General features: G+C 39.2%; 1 protein-coding gene across 1 annotated transcript; it reads left to right on the forward strand.

The window, feature by feature from the left end:
• Positions 1–1,830: 1,830 nt before the first annotated feature.
• On the forward strand, positions 1,831–6,742 carry LOC108044946 (NADH-ubiquinone oxidoreductase 49 kDa subunit). The gene is made up of 6 exons (XM_017124117.2): positions 1,831–2,027; positions 2,110–2,234; positions 2,296–2,405; positions 2,467–2,668; positions 5,526–5,713; positions 5,770–6,742. Exons 1-6 carry the CDS (start codon positions 1,933–1,935, stop codon positions 6,457–6,459), a joined length of 1,410 nt encoding a protein of 469 aa, XP_016979606.1. The 5' UTR covers positions 1,831–1,932; the 3' UTR covers positions 6,460–6,742.
• Positions 6,743–21,673: the final 14,931 nt, after the last annotated feature.

Consider the following 21,673-nt stretch of genomic DNA (forward strand, 5'->3'; position numbering starts at 1 on the left):
TGTACCGTCAACCAGCTGGCAGTAAAAATTCAAAAATCTTATTAGCGGGAGAGAGCCTTTAAAATACATGTCTGCCGCTATACAGAGAAATTTTATAATAACATAATTTAAATTTAATAAGATTTGTTTTTTTAAGCCTAGTACTAAGATCGACAAAAACTATCCGCCAATCATGAAGGAGAGCGAGAGGCAAACAGCTGGCGCTCACTTTCCGTCAACGTTTTTTTTCACCTCGGTCCTCAGATCGACGAAAAAAATACCAGAAAATTGCATAGCATTGCCAGTCTGCGAAAATGAACTTTGGGTGAACCCTAGCGAAAAGATTAAAGCCTAGTACTCAGATCGACAAACGAGTACGCTAGCGTAAAAACTTTAATCTTTCCAGTGTGACCAAAATATCGAGAGTTCATCAGAATAAAGCGTGCCACGGTCGTACTGTCAATCAGCTGGGTTTGTTCACAAGCAGTTAAATTTCAAATATCGTATTTGCGGGAAAGAGCCTTTAAAAGATATTATCAACTACCTTGGCAAAACAAGTCTGCCGCTGTACAAAGAAATTAAAAAACAATACAACTTAAATTGAACAGTTTTTTTTTTTATTTACTGATAACTATTTGCTAATTTAAAGTTTATATCGGCACTTTTATTGTGTTTTTTGTATATTCTTGGTTTAAAAAACATTTTGCTCTGACAAGAGGCACCCCAGATGGTATTAATGTTATTTTGTCCTTACATGTAAACTTCTGCAATCGACTTTTGCGAATTTTGTAAGTTTTTCCTTCCATTTCTTAAAATGTTCAGTGAGAAGCGCACGCCAAAAGATTATTTCAATCTTTTCGCTAGGGTTCACCCAAAGTTCATTTCCGCAGACTGGCAACGCTATGCAATTTTCTGGTATTTTTTTCATCGATCTGCGGAGCGAGGTGAAAAAAAACATTGACGAAAAGTGAACGCCAGCTTTTTGCCTCTCGCTCTCTCTCATGACTGGCGTACAGTTTTCGTCGATGTGAGTACTAGGCTTAAATAATTTAATCTTTTGGCGTGCGCTTCTCACTGAACATTTTATAAAATGGAGGGAAAAACTCAAAAAACTCGCAAAAGTCGATTGCAGGAGTTTACATGTGAGGACAAAATAACATTAATACTATCTGGGGTGCCTCTTGTCAGAGCAAAATGTTTTTTAGGTCAAGAATGTAAAAAAACACAATAAAAGTGCAGCTATGAACTTTAAATTAGCAAATAATTATCAGTATATTAAAAGAAAACAACTGGTAAATTTAAATTGTATTGTTTTTAAATATTTTTGTACTACGATATTTAAATTTCAACTGCTTGTCAACAAACCCAGCTGATTGACAGTATGAACTCGTTTGTCGATCTGAGTACCAGGCTTTACTGATAATTATTTGTTAATTTAAAGTTCATAGCTGCACAAAGTTCTTGCAGACGATTTTTCGAACTTTCTAGTTGTGTTTTTCCGCCCATTTTTGACCTAAGAAACACTTGGTTTTGACAACAGACAATTCAAAAGATTTAAATTATTTGCCTCTCGCTCTCCCTCTTAGCTAAATCTAGGGCTTGGAGTAAACTTTCGGACCAAAGAGTGTTTGGTTTTTTTAACAAAGGATGACTTATAATGTTGCTAGTTGTGTGAACTACAACCTTTACCCCATATAAAAAAGTCGATAACCATAACAAATTGAACTTATTATCGATAGGAAATTCGCGGCTGTATATTATTGTTTCGTCCCGCAAAAAAAACCCAGTGAGAATACCATATATGCTGCAACTGATTGGCAGGTGTAAATGGCCTTTTTGCGGCGATTTTCGTGTCGATTGTCCCATCGAAATAAAGATTTACTCTATCTAATTGGTTGTTCTAACTGAGCGAAACGCTTATTAAAAACATAAAAGAACAATTTGGTTATCAGGATGGCGTTTGCCAATATAGCGAGGCGCTCCTGGGCCCCCGGGTTATCCCACTTGATGTTGCGGCAGCAGTTTTTAGCAGGATCGAGCACATTAAAGTAAAGATTTTCTGCTTACATAATGCGAAAATATACCAATTTATTTTGTTTTGAACACTCTCTCCAAATACGCGATTTCCAGTACGCATCAAAGTCGGCGCAGTGCTGCAAAATGGTATCCTGACCCAGAATTCATGAAGCAGTTCAGCGGTCCGGTGATGTATCCAGATGAGGTTACATCGCTCTGGAAGGTGCCTCCATGGAACAGTTAGTTGGTAATGCAATCTGCTTGGCACTTGAGCTAATGCATCAATTTTCGTATTGCTAGGCAAGGTTACGCCTGTCGAGAAATCCGTGCGCAACCTGACCCTGAATTTCGGCCCGCAACATCCCGCTGCCCACGGAGTACTGCGTCTGGTTCTGGAGCTAGATGGAGAGGTTAAAGCCTTTAGTCGCAGATCAATTAGCTAGATCTAAATCCCATTATCCGTTTCTGCAGACTGTGATGCGTGCGGATCCACACATCGGACTGCTGCACCGAGGCACCGAGAAGCTCATCGAGTACAAAACGTACACGCAGGCGTTGCCTTATTTCGACCGGCTGGATTACGTCTCCATGATGTGCAATGAGCAGTGCTACTCGCTGGCTGTGGAGAAGCTCCTTAACATCGAGGTGCCACTCCGAGCCAAGTATATTAGAAGTAAGTAGACCTCGTCGAAATTCTGTAGAGCGCTGCACAAGTGGAATCAAAGTCACTTTAAAATTGGTAAAATGACAGCTTTATTTTGATTTGTTCCACGAGACGTTCTGATAGGGGACATAGTTCAATTGCAGCATCAGGGCTGCATAATGTTATCTCTGATGGAAACTAATCCTTGCAAATTGTCTGATCCCTAATTCTTAAAACACCGACTGCTCTTAAGTGATTGAGAAAACATACCTTACCGACGATTGCACGCTCAAAAAGAACATAGCATAGGAATATTTTCCTTTTTATAATGCTATCTTACCAATAACAAAATTTGATAAATAAATTTTGCATCAAAATGAGAATAAAAATGAGAGCGCAAAAAACCAGAACGCACACGAAGCGTCCGAGGCCTACTGCTAAGAGTCATGAGGCCCGTCGCTAAGAAATTTTTTTGTCCATTTTTGTAGTACGAAATGACCAGTCTATATGTTGTATGGTTAGTGGTAGGGATAACTAGAATCTGCATGCTAAATCAAAAATCTCTAGCTCTTTTAGCTTCCGAGATCTTGACGTTTATACGGACGGACAGACATACTGACAATTGATCATAATCAAGAAGTTGTATATTTATAGGGTCGCTTCCTTCTATCTCTTGTATGAATACAGTTTTTACCCTTTTCCCCTACGTGTAGCCTTTTCTCCCGTCTTAGAATGTATGTAAGCCCATTTTTTCAGTTAAAATTTCATATTACAGCTAAAATAGTAAAATTAATTTCTGCAGACATTTTTAAGTTTAAGTAAATAATAGTTCTTTAAGAACTTTCAATATTTTTTGCCATGTTCTTTCTTTGGTTCTTATATTGATCGAATACGAAACTAATTGTTCCCCTTGGTCGCTCCCTCACTGTGGATGTGCATTAATAAAATTGCCACCATTATACATTTTAAAAATATTCTCGATCCAATTTGACAGATATGTTTAAGTTTCTTTTTATACCTTTGCAGAGAGTTTTATAATTTTTGTCAAAAGTGTTGGGATTTTTTATGTGTTTTATTTTTGGCCAATCCGACCTACTAAATTTCATAAGGACCGGCCGACTATATTCTATAGCTGCCATATAACTGAACGATTGAAAATGACATAACTTTGGTGTTTTTAAAGTTAGGAAGTTGGGATTTTTTATAAGTATTAAGAATGCATCATATGAATAATTTTGGAGAATATAATTTACAGAATATTCTGCAAGGGTATATCAACTTCGGCTCTGCCCGAGGTTAGCTTTCCTTTCTTTTTTTTTTTAAGAGATTTTACTATTTTTACCTGTAATTGTCTTAATTCTGTATTAAAAAACAATTAGAGTTGGGACCGTATTTTTGGAGGTAGTGCAAAGTATATCCAAGTATTCAGATCGATGAAATCCCTTCGTCAGCTATGAGAGAGAGCGAAAGGCAAACTGGTGGCGACTTCTTTTCGTCAGTCCTTTTTATACCCTTGCAGAGGGTATTATAATTTTGGTCAATAGTGTGCAACGCAGTGAAGGAGACATCTCCGACCCTATAAAGTACATATATTCTTGATCAGGATCGCGTCCTGAGTTAATATAAGCATATCCCGCTGGCAAACTCGTTTTTCGATCTAAGTACTAGTACTCATATAAAAGGATACATTTAAATAGATGATACATAGAAATTCGTTTTTTTTGTTGGCACTTTAAGACTTCATGTTAATAACATAATATTTTACCAAATCTCAAAGAACAAAAAAAATGAAAAGCAACAAAGTTATAATTTATTTGCATTCTTTTTTCCAAATGTTCCTATGGGAGCTATATGATATAGTTGCCCGATAGGGCTCGTTCCGACTTATACTACGACTACTACCTGCAACAGAAATACAACTTTTGGGAAAGTTTCAAGCAGATAGCTTTAAAACTGAGGGACTAGTTTGCGTAGAAACGGACGGACGGACGGATAGACAGACGGACGGACGGACAGACGGACAGACGGACGGACGGACAGACGGACGGACGGACAGACGGACGGACGGACAGACGGACGGACGGACAGACGGACGGACGGACAGACGGACGGACGGACAGACGGACGGACGGACAGACGGACATGGCTAGATCGAAGAATATATATACTTTATAGGGTCGATATTGTCTCCTTCACTGCTTTGCAAACTTTTGACTGAAATTAGTGCAAGGGTATAAAAATGTCAAATAAAAAAGCCAGCCGACTTCAGCAACCCATGGCCTCCTGGCCAGTCTTTCCAACCAAGTGGGAGGTATTATAAATTCTAGAGATTATCTGAGCAGGAGTGCTCAGCTCCCAATCCACATTTTGAGGTGGTAAAGCTGGGTCTTTGAGATTAGGATGAGTTTATGAGTCTGCGTGTATGAGTTATTCAACAATGATGTCACAAATGGACTTATCTTGGTCGTTAGCTACGTAGAATGATATGTGTGAGTAAGTTTAGATCGATTCTGACCGTTGGAAGGTGTGGAGGCATTTCAGAGACTCAGTGAGCTCCTTGTCGGTTGATGTGTTGCCGGTATTCTCCTTTGAGTAAGGTTTTTTGTCACTTAGATGTTCGTAGGATACACAGGCTGCTAATTCATCCGCTGCTATCTTGTCCGCATGGTAGATGAGTAGTCGCACTTTATAGAGTTCAGTTGAGTCGGCAGGTGTTCTAAGCTATTCTCGTTAAGGACAATTACGATGTTCATGGTGCAACGCTCAACCTTCTTTTTGACTTGGTCCCGGTCATATTCCGATAGTAAACCTCATTCCATTAAGCCATTCCTATAATTCTTAATAAATGCGCTTAAATATTTCTTTCTGTATTATGTGCTGAATGCAGCGTTGTTTGCCGAGATTACCCGGATTTTGAACCACATAATGGCTGTTGGCACGCACGCTCTGGACGTTGGTGCATTAACGCCATTTTTTTGGCTATTCGAAGAGCGCGAGAAAATGATGGAATTCTATGAGCGAGTTTCTGGTGCTAGAATGCATGCTGCTTATATCCGACCTGGTGGCGTGTCATTGGTAATTCTTTCGCACACATTTGTAAAAGCTAATTATTGACCTACGCCTTTTTGCAGGACTTGCCTCTTGGCCTAATGGACGATATCTATGAGTTTGCATCAAAGTTTGCCGAGCGTTTGGACGAAGTGGAGGATGTGTTAACCACGAACCGAATCTGGGTGCAGCGAACCGAGGATATTGGTATTGTAACGGCAGAAGAGGCTCTGAACTATGGTTTTAGCGGCGTCATGTTGCGTGGCTCCGGTATAAAGTGGGACCTCCGCAAACAGCAGCCGTATGATGCCTACCACCTGGTAGACTTTGATGTTCCCATCGGCACTAAAGGTGACTGCTATGACCGATATCTTTGTCGTATCGAGGAAATGCGTCAGTCTTTGCGAATAATTGATCAGTGCCTTAACGATATGCCTGCTGGAGAAATTAAAACAGACGATGCCAAGGTGGCGCCACCGACGCGTTCCGAAATGAAAACATCCATGGAAGCTCTAATTCACCACTTTAAGTTATTTACCCAAGGCTATCAAGTTCCACCTGGGGCAACGTACACGGCAATTGAAGCTCCAAAAGGCGAGTTTGGGGTTTACCTTATATCAGATGGATCGAGCCGCCCATATCGCTGCAAAATTAAGGCGCCAGGGTTTGCTCACTTGGCAGCTTTAGAAAAGATTGGAAAGCAGCACATGTTGGCCGATGTAGTGGCCATTATCGGTACATTGGATGTAGTATTTGGGGAGATAGATCGATAAATTTTTATTTCGAGTTGTGTACCATTCTGTCTAAGAAAATGCTTATGAATATTAAAAATCATGAATACGTTCGGAACCAGATTTCTTTGTACCTATCATGTTTATATTTCATTGTTGGCGATGCTAACAAAAAAATAATTTGTAATATTCGGTCCGCACTAAAATTAAATTTATTTGAGGCAAACACAGAAAAAAGCATCGTTTTTAAAATCACTAATAAATATGGTTAAAGTATGCATTAATATATTTTGAATCCGGGAACCCAAATAAATGTCGAACAAGATGTTTTGTTGGCACTTTCTTTTTCCCATTTTCCCCAAGTTGCATCACTGGCAAAATCACAAGAGAGCGCAGCACAGGGACGCCTTTATACAGATTCTTACTTAATACTCTTGATGCAATATCCGGCTCATAACTTTACATGCCCACTCTAAAATCTCCGCAGAAGGTTTAAAATTATCGCTGTTGACTGTTGACTGCAAAGCCGCTCTCGCGGCATTGATTATTAGTTTTTCAATTGTCGATCGAAAGTGCAGTCAAATCCCGTAAATACTTATTGCTGCACGGCTCGCTCTCATTGACCCGTAGACCCACTTAAAAGCGTACTTTTAAGCCTGCCGTCTTTCTCCATCCTCATGTCAGTCCTCGGCAGCGTTTACCTAAGTTCCACAATATCGGAGCCCAACCTGCAAACTGTTGCCATAAGTTTGGTCATAGGGATTGCGAGAATTTCGCTTGGTGCTGTCACCGCCTTTCTTGGTCGGCTGAGGTCTATTTGGCTCTGTAGGTAGCCGCTTCCTCATTGCTGACTCAAACATGCAGATTGCTAGTGGCGGACCCACTCATTTAAATGATAAATGACCACCTCCCGATGGCCATTGATTTTGCAGTGTATATCAAAGAGCCCTGGGCTTTCCTCTGATCATATTCCGCTCCTGATATATTTTTGCGTGGCCTCGTTACCAAATCCAGGCTTTTTCCTCGGGGTTCGGATCTAACAAGTTTAAGTGCGCAACTCACTGCTCTGACTCTGCTCTGCCCCTTCTCCTCTTTCTGAATTTTTTATTGACAAGCTCAGTGCAATTGATCCTAACCAGAATCACGTACTTGCGCTGTGGAAATGCACAGGCAACCTTAAAAGACAGCCGCTTCAGAGGTTTTCCCTTAATCGTAGCGTTGGCACTTTCTTTAGAAATAATTTCTCAATACACAAAAAAAACGGTCCATTCTTGTGTGGCGTGTTCACCAAAAAAAAAAAAATTGTAATTGGTAGAGCTTTGGCAGAAGTTCGGACGGAACTAATGAAACCTCTGGATTTGTAGTCTATTCTTTAAATTAAATTACCGAAGAGATAAGATTAGTGTCGTAACTGTATCTGAAAAAGTTAAAAAACATTTAAAAGAAATTAAAAGTGCTGGAGAGTAATATTTATTTATTTACTTGGCAAACAATAAACCATTTGAAGTATTTAAAACTTGTAATTCCTGCCCGTAATTAATAATAATAATAAATAATCATTATTTATTATCTCTGTTGTGGACGTTGTGGTGGATTGGTGTCGGGTCAGCACAGGAACATTCCGCCCTTGAAATCGCCAGCGTTGGAAAATATAATATCCGTTGGTTGCAGGAGCCGGAGATTATCCACCCGATCACGGCGATCGGTAATTTTTCGTCGACCATGACAAATTCCGGCTGGATCACAACTCATCCGCAAGCTAAATAAACTTAAATTTGGCACGGCTGGCGTCGCTGAGAGCCCTAATCGGTGTGCGGATACGTATATTGTGTTTGATTTTGAGGACCACCTTCAATTGAGTCGTACAGACTTTGGACTAAATCGTTTCTGTGCACACCTTTTCGTCCCCAATTACTGGCCGTTGGCAATCGAAAGGAGGCGGCCATAGAAGCATTGATGGGTCGATAAGCGCTGCGGTATCGATGTTCTTGACACCGGTATTCACGGCAACCAAGGAGTCCAGAAGGACGTTGATGCTGTGACGTTGTAGCAGCGAAGAGGGCGTTGGAGCGGGCGAAGAAGATGCTGAGCACTGTAAAGAAGCAAGCTAACGCGCCGGCATATTTAGAATTGTGTGGACTAAGACAGTATTAAGTAGTTATACGTGGGAAGCTTTCTTGGAGAAGATTGAAATATTCCACTGGCAGAAGGACGAATTTGAATCGGATGTCTACTATTCGGACGCTGCCATCGGCTCCTGGGAAGACAAAAACAATTCTGCCGAGCCGCTATTCGTTGGACGTCAGATTCTCGTCCTTTAAGATTCTTCCCTTTAGTATGAGACACTCGCTATCGGTATATTTTTGTAAGTGGAGTAAGCCGGCGAATGTGAAATGCCGTGAGAACGAAGCTCGTATCTTCGGCCATCAGCTGCGTTCGAGCCATTTCTTGTGGATAGGAGTTTACTGCTGCTTTTTTTTTGAAATTCAGTATCTTGCCCACACGAGACGTACAATCAACTGGTTACCGCCATGAAGGGTTATGCGATGCGTGAACTGAGCAAGAAGTTGAGACATTAAACAGCTATATGGAATAATTCATTCAAGGGAGAATTCTCTGCGCTGAATAAGGAGTCGTTCGGTGGCGGAAATCTTCGTAGATAGCATGTGCACATCAGGTGGTGAAATTTATTTTTTTTGCATTGCTAGATGAGCGATGGACAGAAGTAAGCACCCGGGTGCTTTCAATCCTTTAGACATAATTTAACACCATAAGTACATCAACATAAGTATGATATAAGTACATAAGATAAGTATGAGAATGACTTATAACCGAGAGAAGGTCGTTAAAAAATAATGTAAAAAGAAGACCAAGATGGCTCTGTTGCGTGACACCGGAGGTAACAAAAAAAAATGTAAGAAAGAGAATTTTTAAAAAAGACTCATTGACTGTCAGTCCGATAACTTAATATCAATAAAAGGAGATCAACTGGCAACCATAACTGATTTACAGAGTCAGAGTTTACTAAAGTCAGTGTAAATGACGTTTGTTGGAGACCTACTTTTAAAGCCCTATATCGCAAATACGTTTAATAAATCCGTGGCGGCACGGAGATGAGGAGTAATCATTTCTTGGAAAAGCTAAGGGAACTACTGGTATATTTACTATCTTCTTAGTATTGTTAACTATCTTGTGAAAAGAAATTATTCCTTCAAAATATGGGGAAATAATAATACCCATAAAAAATCCCAACTTCCTAACATTAAAAACACCAAAGTTATGGCATTTCTAATCGTTCAGTTATATGGCAGCTATATAAATTCGGCCGATCCTCATGAAATTCGGTAGGTCGGATTGATAGGCTAAAAATAAAATCCAAACTTCCTAACTTTACAAACACCAACGTTATGGGATTTCCGATCAATCAGTTATATGGCGGCTATGGCAATTGGAAGTGCCATACCTTTGGTGTTTTTAAAAAGGGGAAGTTGAGATTTTTTATAAGTATTAAGAATGCATCATATGAATAATTTTGTAGAATATAATTTACAGAATATTATGCAAGAGTATATCAACTTCGGCTCCGCCCGAAGTTAGCTTTCCTTTGTTGTTATACCCTTGCAGAGGGTATTCTAAAAAGTATATTCTATAAAGTATATATATTCTTGATCAGCATCACCAGGAGAGTCGATCTAGCCATGTCCGTCTGTCCGTCTGTCCGTCCATCCGTTTCTACGCAAACTAGTCCCTCAGTTTTAAAGCTATCTACTTGAAACTTTCCCAAAAGTTGTCTTTCTATTGCAGGCAGTATATAAGTTGGAACGAGCCGAATCGGGCGATTATATCAGTCAGTTTCCTTTCTTGTTTATTATTGAATTACGATTTTAATTAAATTAAAATCGGACAACAATATCATATAGCTGACATACCTTCATTGTTTTTAGTAATATAGGCATAGAAATCGAAATGTAGTCGATTTGTAATAACTGCAAGGGTATATAAACTTCGGCTGGCTGAGGTCTACTTCCTTTCCTGTTAAGTGTGCAAACTCTTAGCTAAACTAAGGAAATTTATTGGAGATTGACGGATAGTACCAGGAATTTCAAAATGATTTTATTGTGTTAAAAACATTAAGGGCATCGGTCAGTAGAGCCATCTGTCAAATAAAGCCACTAATAAATTATTGAGCCTCAAAAAGACTGACTTGCGAAAACAATGTACTCCTTTAGTTGAATTCTCGGATTTGTTCTTCTATTACAATACCCGTGTCGATTGTTACTTCGATAGTAGGATGATATGGATCGTTGATTGCGTAAATGGTGCTACCGTGGACAGAAACACACCTTCAGGATGTGGTACAATATCCAAGTCAAATAGGCGAGCTAGTAAATTTGGAACAAAAAGAATTCGCCAGATGTGGCTTTCCAACGTACTCCCAGTTGCAACTTGTTGAAGGACTTGAATGGCCAAGAACGGAGCGTAATTTCCCATTTCAACTCAAATTCACGGGAGCCTCGTACAAGGCGTGTGCCTCGGATGTACCCAGATTCGGAAGTTGATGCACTATGATCAGCGCAAACAAGTGGCCCTTACGACACCAAGCAGTGCTTGTTACGCGCGGAGCCTAATAGGCGTAAAAACGAGATCGCGAGAAGTTAAAAAGCACAATGTAGAAGCGGACAGACTAAGGTTAGAAATACGTACGAGACTAATACTAATACTAATTTTGTGCTAAGTAAGATAAAATTAATGATTTTAGGCTTGGCAAAGAGTCGGTAGTAGAAATAATATGGTATAGTCTATTATAGTCGTTACACAGTACTCTAAACGGTTCATGCATATCAAAGTTAGATCTACAAATATTTAATGTAAGAGGAACATGTTCCTGGTAATTCTATTAGGCACGGAGAAGCTTATGCGACCCAGTAACTCGGGACTCTCCACATCCCCGTGCATAAGTTTATAGATAAAAGTTGTACCAAGCATCGTTCTACGGTTTACTAAGGATGGTAGATTAATTAGGAGAAGTCTACTAGAGTAGGATGGTAAAATAAGGCTTGAATTCCATTTAAGGCCCCGTAGAGCAAATAATAAAAAGTTCTTTTGCACAGACTCTATCCGGTCTATATGTACACCATACTGAGGACTCCAAACTGCTGAACAGTACTCCAGGATTGGACGGACTAGTGAAATGAACAAAATCTTTGTAACATAGGGATCATCGAATTCCTTTGACCACCTTTTAATAAATCCAAGTACTCCCCTGGCTTTATTCACCATAGAAGTAATATGGTCACAAAACTTAAGTTTTGGGTCAAGGAGGACGCCAAGGTCATCAACATGCGTAATTCTAGACAACGCGCAACCACCCAGCGTATACGTTGCATATTGTGTGTTCACCCGAAAAAATGTCATTACATTGCACTTAATGCTATTTAAATCCAAAAGATTTTCACAACACCATGTTTGAAAAGCATTTAAGTCAGATTGTAAGTCTGAACTGCTCGAAATTTCGTTATATTGCAGACATAACTTAACGTCATCTGCATACATAAGGACACACGACTTAGTCAAGACTAGAGGGAGATCGTTTATAAATAAAGTAAAAAGAAGTGGGCCAAGGTGGCTTCCTTGTGGGACGCCTGAAGTAACTCGGATCAAATCAGAGATCGAGTTTTTAAAGAGGACTCGTTGAGTCCTACCACTCAGATAACTTGAGATCCATGTTAGAAGATCACATGGAAACCCTAATAAGTCTAGCTTTAATACGCGAGCGATTTACTGAATCAAACGCTTTACTAAAATCAGTGTAAACTTCGTCGGTCTGCATGTTCTTTCTAAAGCCATGTATTACAAAAGACGTTAGCTCCAAGAAGTTTGTCGTCGTAGATCTTCGCCTTTTAAATCCATGTTGACATGGAGATATAATCGATCTACAAAGATGTTGCAAATGGGGTGTAATAGTGTTTTCGAAAAGCTTTGGGATGGCAAATAATTTGGATATGCCTCTGTAATTACTTGTATTGCATTTATTTCCTTTCTTATGAAGGGGAATGACAAATGACTCCTTCCAAATAAGTGGGAAATGAGATGTTTTTCAAGAGAAGGTAAACAATTTGTACAGAGGTCTACACAGAGTTTCAGCACAATATTTAAGCACGCAGCCTGGAACTCCGTCCGGACCCGGTGAATGGACTGGCTTAACTTTACGGAGATCCAAAAGAAGGGAGTTTTCGCTTAACCTCGGACAAAAAATCAAGTTCGACTTGGGTATGCCATTTGAATAAGACGGATTTGGACGGGATGAAACAGAATATGTTGTTTGGAAAAAATGGGCAAATAGATCGGCAATTGCCTGATCAGAGTTTGCCGTAGAGTTTTCGAATGATAGCGATGCAGGGTAACAGGCTGATTTACGCTTAGTGTTAACAAAATTATAAAACTGTTTTGGATCTTGTGAAAATTGGACCCTACAACGAGTCAAATAGCTTTAAAAACACCGGGCGTTAAGCACGATTAAATTTGACCGAGCCCTTAGGTACCGTGAGAAGTCAGATTGTGAACCGCACATTTTAAATTTATTGAAAAGTCTGGACTTAATATTTTTTAGGTGTGACAACTCTTTATTAAACCACGGAGGTTTATTTGAAATTGACGGATGGTATAACGGAACACACAGACAAAAGAAGGAATTCAATGCATTATAAAATATATTAACGGCCTTATCCACGTTAGTGCATGAATAAAATTCGGACCAGTCATAGCCGGATATAAAAGTATTTAAAAGATGAAAGTTTGCCTTACGAAAGCAGCGGATTCGTTTCGGTTACTTTTCGGATTTTTTATTCAGCTCTGTTCTGGCGTCTACAGTCAGCTCTAGAGTTGGATGATAAGGATCTTCTGGTTGTGTAAGTGGTAACGTTCTTGATAGGCAAACGCCTTCTGAATTTGAAACAGGAGGAGTTCTTGACATGGTTCACTTCGGATAGCGCAATGTCAAGCAAGCCGTCAATAAAGTCATGCTGCGCTAAAGGAAGTAAAATGTTAGAGTTTTCGTCAGGGGACCATGTCGCACTAGGTATATTAAAAACTCCCAATACTATTAACTGATCTCGATCTGACAGTTTTTTGGAAATGGACTGAATAACGGAAAGGTGATTTGCGTAAATAGGGAACTCAGATGATGGTGGGATATATGAACAAGTAATATATACAAAACTACCGGGAAACGATAATTTTATTCCTAGGAATTCGATGTCATAAAATTCTTCGAAAGTTAGTAATTTAGACGAAAAGGTGGAGTCGACAGCAATCAGGACTCCACCTCCCCGTCTGGTCTGACGATCAAGCCTATAAATTGTGTACTTACCCGGGAGAATTTCGGAGCTAAGAATATCCGGCCTTAACCAGGTCTCTGTACATACCATAATATTATATGGGAAAGAAAAACTATCCGAATACAATTTAGTCAGCTTACTAAGTAAGACTCTTGTATTCTGATAGCAAAGAAGAAAAGAGGAGGCTAGTTTTTTGGGACAGAAGAGGATGTGGATGGCGCTGGGGATGGTTCTTTAATGGTATTTTCCATTTCCCCTGAACTATTCTTTTTTCTCTTAGTTTCGTACTCTTTTACAAATATGCCCTCGGGCCAGAAACTGGTGGAACACACAGATGCAAAAAGAGCACAAGGAATACCAATCTTAAATGATGATACTTTCCTAGCATAAGAAAATTTAAATTGTTCGACCTTCAGATCATCAACTTGGATTTTGTTACGGATATAAGTCGTAATATCCAGTGGTCTGGGGCGAGCCGTGAAACAAATACATGTTTTAGCTGGGGCACCCGAACACAAGTAACCGTTTTTGGTACAACACATGCAACCTTTTTTGGTACTACAGAATTTGTATCTGTACTACCAATATTGGCCGGTAATCCGGACGTTAAGTTTACATGAGGTGTTGGGGCCACTACTTTATTTTGATCGGACAGAGCGGAAGTACCTAGCGGACCACATCGATTCCAGCAACTTCGGATGCCGAATCATTTTTTGCCCCCGATCTAAGTACCATTTGAGTGGCGCCTAAGATTGGCAGCTGAGCTGGAATCGAATCGCGAGCAGCAGGTTGCACGGCACCTGCCATAGAATGCCCATTGACCGCGACTTTTTTGCGCTTTGGGGACTCGGGCTCAGCTAGCATGCGACTAGTGAGCTGCGACTCAAGCGCAACGAGCAGGTCCGTATTTTTACGGCAGTTCCGGATTAATTCCGTAACACTGCTTTTTGTGAGCCGCCTAATAGTTATTGCCTGGTTCTCGTATACAATCCATTCACCGTAGCGTAGGCAACTCCTCTTATCGATGGCATCACGAACCAGGCCAGAATAGCCAAGACACTTTGCGTGATTAATTTTATCACATGTATGGCAGGGAATACTTTGCTGTCCAGCCGAGATAACTTTCTTGCAATTTTTTAATGAACAGAAAGCCATTTTCGCTGACCACGGACCACTGTGCACTATAGCGGACAAAAAAATCGAAAGCGCTAAAGAACTTTTTAAAGAGAGATCAAGCAGAGCGACAGAGCGGGAGCGAAACACCGAATAACTTTGATGTTAGGCACCACGAAACGAGATAGAAACGAAAAGAGGGAGAGCGGAATTATTAACCGATTAACTCCGGTATAAAACACCTCTGAGAGATATTACCGTTGGTGTGCGTGCTGTTCCAACAGCGCTCAACGACGAAGAGAAAGACTGAAAAGAGGGGAAATACACTCACTCGCATATCTCTGCGTACACCCCAATTTCAAAATCTAACTTTGAACATTAATTGTTCGGCCATTTATGCATGTATTTTATTCATTCTTTTTTTAAACAAAACTATGGTATATTGTCTTCATTGACGTAGAAATATTTGAAATATTCAACAGGGGGTTATATTTTATTTTTAATTTTAAACCTAACACTACGAAAAAGTGTACGCGCAAAAGTCTGCGTACAGCAGTTTTCAACTTCGAGGAATGCAGGATTGTGCGATTTCCGTTAATTTTGTTGTCGCGGATCTACTTTAGAATGTCTAAAAATAGACATTACGCAGTTAAAATGAAACTCTTTCATTATAATAACGAGCATATTGCAACATGGAACAAAAAGGCAAGGAAATTTCTGTTGGGGAGTGGAAAATTATATTAAAAGGTTTTTTGGATGGAAAATCTTATAGAGAAATTGGTGCTTTAGTTGGTAGAACCCACTCATCCATCCAAAGAGTGATAAATAACTGCAACTCGGCTGGAAGTATCTTGCCAAAGGCTCGTTCTGGCCGTCCGCCTTTGCTTATAAACCGCGAGCAGAGGAATATTATCAAATCTATTCAGCCCAACCCAAGGACGACAGCTCACCAGGCAAAGCTGAAGGTCGAGGATAGATTTTCCAAAAGAGTTTCCGAAGATACTGTACGCCGGACCATAAAAAAGGCTGACTACCATAGCAGAGCCGCCCGCAAAAAACCTCTCATATCGGAAGTCAATAGACAAAAGCGCCTAACCTTTACTAATGAGTATATTTCCAAACACCAAGACTTCTGGAATAAGATTATATTTCCCGACTCAAGGGAAAGGTTTTGGTATGGAGGGAAAGCGGAGAAGCCTCAAATTAAGAAAATTTGGTTGGCACAGTAAAGCAAGGAGGAAGCGGAATAATGGTGTGGGGGTGTATGGCAGCAAGTGGCGTTGGAAAATTGGTATTTATCGAGTTAATAATGGATCAGAAAATCTATATTGACATATTAAAAAACAATTTAAAAGACAGTGCTGAAAAATTAGGGCTCGAAAGTGAATGTTGGTTCCAACAAGACAACGACCCGAAGCATACGGCGCAGAATACCAAGCTTTGGCTGCTGTATAACGTCATAAATCAGCTGCGAACACCTCCCCAAAGTCCTGATCTAAGCCCAAATGACCATTTTTGGGATCTTCTTGAGAGGAAAATCCGAGGACACACGATAACATCTAAGAATGTGATTCTCGAGGAGTAGGGGAAAATTACTGCAATATACTAATATATTTATTCATATTTTCAGATAAAGCTACAGATTAACTTTCATCTGACAAGATAATAATATAGGGCTTGCATCCCAGTTAAGGCTCCGTAACGTAACAAATAAAATTATTTGTCTATATGTACATCTGGTTTACTTCAAACTGGTGAGCGGTACTTGAGAATTCGGCGGACAAGTGAAATAAATAAACTCTTAGTGACACTTATGATCCTTAGATCATCCTATTCCCTTGACCACCTTTTGATAAATACGAGCACTTTATTCACCATGGTCAAAAAACTTATGTTTTGGGTCTAGAAGGACGCCAAGGTCATTGGCATGTATGATTCTAGTCAACTGAAAACCACCCAACGTGGCATATTATGAATTCACCGGAAAAAAGGAAAATCGAAATGATTTTCACAACACCATGTTTAACAAGAGAGAACGCTATAGTCGGGTGCCCCGACTATCAGATACCCGTTACTCAGGTAAAGGGAGTGCGAGGGAGATGGAGATAGAAACTTTGATCACGCATAACTTTTTAACGAATGGTCCGATTTGAAAAATTTCTTCTACATTTCGATAGGTATTTATAAACACAATAAAACTGCATTTTTACTTTTCCGAAATATTTAAATTTATCGTATATAAGCGATTGTGGGCGTTAAAGGGGGCGTGGCACCTTTTTGAAACAAACTTGCGCTGCGTAGGAACTCCTAGAATCTGCATGCAAAATGCCAATCTTCTAGCTTTTATAGTTTCCGAGATCTCAGCGTTCATACGGACAGACAGACGGACAGACAGACGGACAGACAGACGGACAGACGGACAGACGGACAGACGGACATGGCTATATCGACTCGGCTAGTGACCCTGATCAAGAATATATATACTTTATAGGGTCGGAAACGCTTCCTTCTAGCTGTTACATACTTTTGCACGAATACAATATACCCTTTTACTCTACGAGTAACGGGTATAAAAAGCATTTGGATAAGATTGTCGCTATATTGCATGCATAACTTAACGTCGTCTGCGTACATGAGGCGACTTTGTCACGACTATAGGGAGATCGTTAATCCCTAAAGATTATAAAATGAAAGACCGATTTTTAAGGAGATACGGCCACAACCCAAACCGTAAGAGCAAGAGCAGCCAAATTTTTTCACAGTATTCCATTGGGGGCGTGGGCGCCCACTAAGATCCGATATGTCCCCCCAGTGGCCCCAAACAGCTCCAACATCCATTATTCTGAGCAAAAAAAAGTTGATGTATTTAAGCTTAACTTCTAAAGTGGTTGGAATTTCGATATTTGGTTTTTTCCGAATTTTAGGTTTTGAAAAGGCCTAATTAGAAATCTAAAAGAAATTTCGATATCCCCCATAATTTGGGGACTACATTTAAAATTAACTTTTCGATTTAAAAAATCTAAACCGCTGCTCCGATCAAGATGATTTTTCGCTCAATAGTTATTCTATGGCCCAAATGCTTAAGTTTAATTTTTCAAGTTTTTAACATTTTTTTAAGTATTTTTAACGAATTTATTTAGATTTTATAAGTTATTGCGTTGCATTTTGCGGGAGCCTGTCGAGAGAACAAAACCCAGAGAGCGGATGCCAAGAGAGCGACGGCCGAGAGAGCAACAGCCAAGAAAACTGATGAGGGGGAGGGGTAGTGCTGCAGGGAAAGGGGAGGGGAAAGAGGCAATTTAAGTTAAATTTCTTTTGGATTTTAAAAACTTAAACTGCTGCTCCGATCAATATGATTTTCGATCAATAGTCAGTCCTGTGGATCAAATGCTTAGGTTTTATTTTTCATTTTGTAGCAGAAGTAAGAGCCTTATTTAATTTCCACCATGGAAGAAAATAGAAAATTACTACAAATTCTGTAAGCAAAGCCAAAATGTTTCCAAGTTAAATATTAATCTTAAGATTCGAACTTTTGACCAAATACGTATGTACATATGTATATTTGGATATGTTTTGATTTGCTTATATGTACAATACATGTACATACATACAATGTGTGTGTATGTTTCTATTCGGAAGTAGATAATGTGCTTAAATACAAATAAAATGATTTATTATACCCGTTTATCGATCAAATATGGAATCTGAAAATAATACGTTACTTTGCTGTTTTTGTATTGGATGCCAATCTTTTACTGTGTGTACAAAGGTTTTCGTTTCATTCAAAACAAGAAATTTGAAAACAACAAAGTCCAATTTACAAACAAGTATACATATTTGTGCGCAAATTAAAATTGCATTGATAACATTGTAACTGATAAAAAGTATACTAGCTCACGACTTTTACTTGGATCACTTTCATTTATTATATAGCTCTGCCAGTATCCTTCTGATTCTCTCTCTTGAAGGATCTTCTACAAAGGTTGTTTACACAAAGGTTTTCAAAAAACGCCCAAATAAGAAATAAGAAAGTCCTGACAACCCAATTTCATAACTCTAAACTAATAATAAGCGAACGAGCAAAAAGTCGTATACAATACAATTTTACAAAGCGTTGGGGCTGAGATGGGTGAAATATTTTTTTTGGATGCACCTGGAGGGACAGGTAAAACCTTCTTGACAAACTTATTGTTGGCAAAAGTTCGAAGTTCAAAAAAATAGCCCTAGCTGTAGCATCTTCCGGTATAGCTGCTACCCTGCTCAATGGAGGTCGAACTGCTCATTCTACATTTAAACTTCCTTTGGATTTAGTTAATTTAGAAACACCTCATTGCTCTATTTCAAAGCAATGTAATATGGCTGCGGTGTTTAAAGATCGTAAGTTAATTGTTTGGGATGAGTGCACAATGTCACATAAAGGTGGGCTTGAAGCCATAAATAGAACCCTGCAAGATATTAATGAGAATACTATGTTGATGGGTGGTATTACAGTCCTGCTAGCTGGAGACTATCGCCAAACCCTTCCTGTTGTGCCAAGAGGTACAAGAGCTGACGAAATAAAGGCCTGTTTAAAATCTTCATTTTTATGGCCACAGATAAAAAAAACTAGCGGTCACGAAAAATATGCGAGTGCACTTAAAAGGAGACAGTTCTGCAGGAATTTTTGCCGAAACTCTTTTAAAAATTGGGAATGGCGTCCATCCAACAGTTGAGGCAAAAATAGTTATAACATCACGCTTAGGAAATGTAGTCAAAAACGTTCAAGACCTTACATCCAAAATATTTCCTGACATTTCCAACATATCATGTAAAAGCTTAGACTGGCTATCTGAGCGCGCCATTTTGACAACGAAAAATGAAAGAGCAACCACTATTAATAATTTATTGCTAAACTCATTTGATGGTTTAGAAGTCTCCTATAAATCGGTCGACTCTGTTCCTGATGCTGATAATGCTGTTCATTACCCTGTTGAATTTTTAAATTCATCCAGGAATTCCTCAGCATAATCTGTCTCTTAGGATTGGAGCACCCGTAATGATATTGCGAAATTTAAGTCCCCCAAAGTTATGCAATGGGACACGATTGCAGATAAAAGGTCTTCATAAGAATGTAATCGAAGCAACAGTATTTACGGGGTGCGCGAAGGGGGAAACAGTGTTTATACCCAGGATCCCATTAATACCATCCAGTCTGCCGTTTCAGTTTAAAAGGCTACAATTCCCTCTAAAAGTTTGCTTTGCAATAACTATAAATAAATCGCAGGGGCAGAGTTTGAAGCTGGCTGGACTGGATCTTAGAGAAGATTGCTTCTCTCACGGACAATTTTATGTCGCATGCTCTAGAGTTAGCTCTGCCAGTAGCCTTATTATTCTCGCTCCTGAAGGATCTTCTAAAAATTTTGTTTACACAGAGGTTTTAAAGTAATCATATTAATTAACATTATTAAACCTAGAAAGTTTCAGTGGAATAGGTCTAATTGGAGATACCACATTAAAAAAAACGAGCCAATTTCTCTACCTCAGGGGTGGTGTGGAATTGGGAAAGTCTTGACAACCGTACTCAAAACTAATTTTAAGCGAACGAAGTCGCGCCGGGTACAGCTAGTAAATAATATAAAGAAGAAGTGGGCAGAGGTTGCAAGGTTGTTAATAAATAATGCAAAAAGAAGCTGACCAAGATGTGCCCCTTGACACAGAGGTAACACAGAGATGTTTAGAAAAATAATTTTTGAAATGGTCCTACCACTCAGATAACTTAGTATACATATAAAAATATCAACTGGAAACCCTGTAGTAAGAATAAAGCTGTGCTGAATGATCTATAATAAAATAATTGGACTAATAAATCGCCTAATGCCTGATTTGTGGTTGCTATCATGTTTTCAAACGACAGCTAGGAAGAATAAGAATTAGAGTTACGCTTGGTGCAAACAAAGTTATAAAACTATTTCCGCTCCTGCGAGAGCTGTACCCTGCACGGAGAATTTTTCGTGATCACTTAAATATCTTAAAACTAGAAAGGAAGTTGATATACCCTTGCAGAATATTCTGTAAACTATATTCTCCAAAATTATTCATATCATTCAATCTTAATACTCATAAAAAATCCCAACATCCTAACTTTAAAAACACCAAAGTTATATGGCAGCTATAGGATATAGTCGGCCGATCCTTATGAAATTTGACTGGCCAAAAATAAAACCCAGAGAAAATCCCAACTTCCTAACTTTAAAAACACCAAAAATATGGCATTTCCGATAATCAGTTATATGGCGGCTATAGGATATAGTCGGCTGATCCCAGCCGTTCCGACTTATATTTTGTGTGCAAAGGAACGAAGGGTGTGTGCAAAGTTTCAATTCTATATCTTTAAAACTGAGAGACTAGTTCGCGTAGAAACAGTCAGACGGACAGACTGACGGACGGACGGAACAGATTTGAAAACGGAAAAGTGATTTAAATAATAAGAAGTTTAGACAACGGCGGAATATATAAGCTTGTTAGTTATATAGAGTTAACATTAAACGATAATTTTTCGCAAATAATTTCAATAGTGTTGAAATCCCCAAGAAATAACTTCTCTGACGTAAGATTTGAGTTCACTCAAATTTCAAAAGTATTTGCACATTTCTTATGAGTAAGTACGAGTAATTTGTGCAAATACATTTGACCACCCCTGTATGTATATTTTGAGGGTTGGGTGGATACAGTAATTGTAAAGCCCCAGCAGACAAATCAGAATTTTTATAGGTGCCAGTTTGCATACATTCCGCTACGGATTGTTCATATACCGGATCTTTTTAACT

This window comes from Drosophila rhopaloa, unplaced genomic scaffold (assembly GCF_018152115.1).
Source record: "Drosophila rhopaloa isolate 14029-0021.01 unplaced genomic scaffold, ASM1815211v1 contig_203, whole genome shotgun sequence".
NCBI lineage: Eukaryota > Metazoa > Arthropoda > Insecta > Diptera > Drosophilidae > Drosophila > Drosophila rhopaloa.

Coding starts and splice junctions, on each gene's coding strand:
- LOC108044946 (XM_017124117.2), top strand. CDS start 1,933: ATGGCGTTTGCCAATATAGCGAGGCGCTCCTGGGCCCCCGGGTTATCC. Junction 2,669..5,525: donor CCGAGCCAAGTATATTAGAA/GTAAGTAGACCT, acceptor TGCTGAATGCAG/CGTTGTTTGCCGAGATTACC. Junction 5,714..5,769: donor GACCTGGTGGCGTGTCATTG/GTAATTCTTTCG, acceptor GCCTTTTTGCAG/GACTTGCCTCTTGGCCTAAT.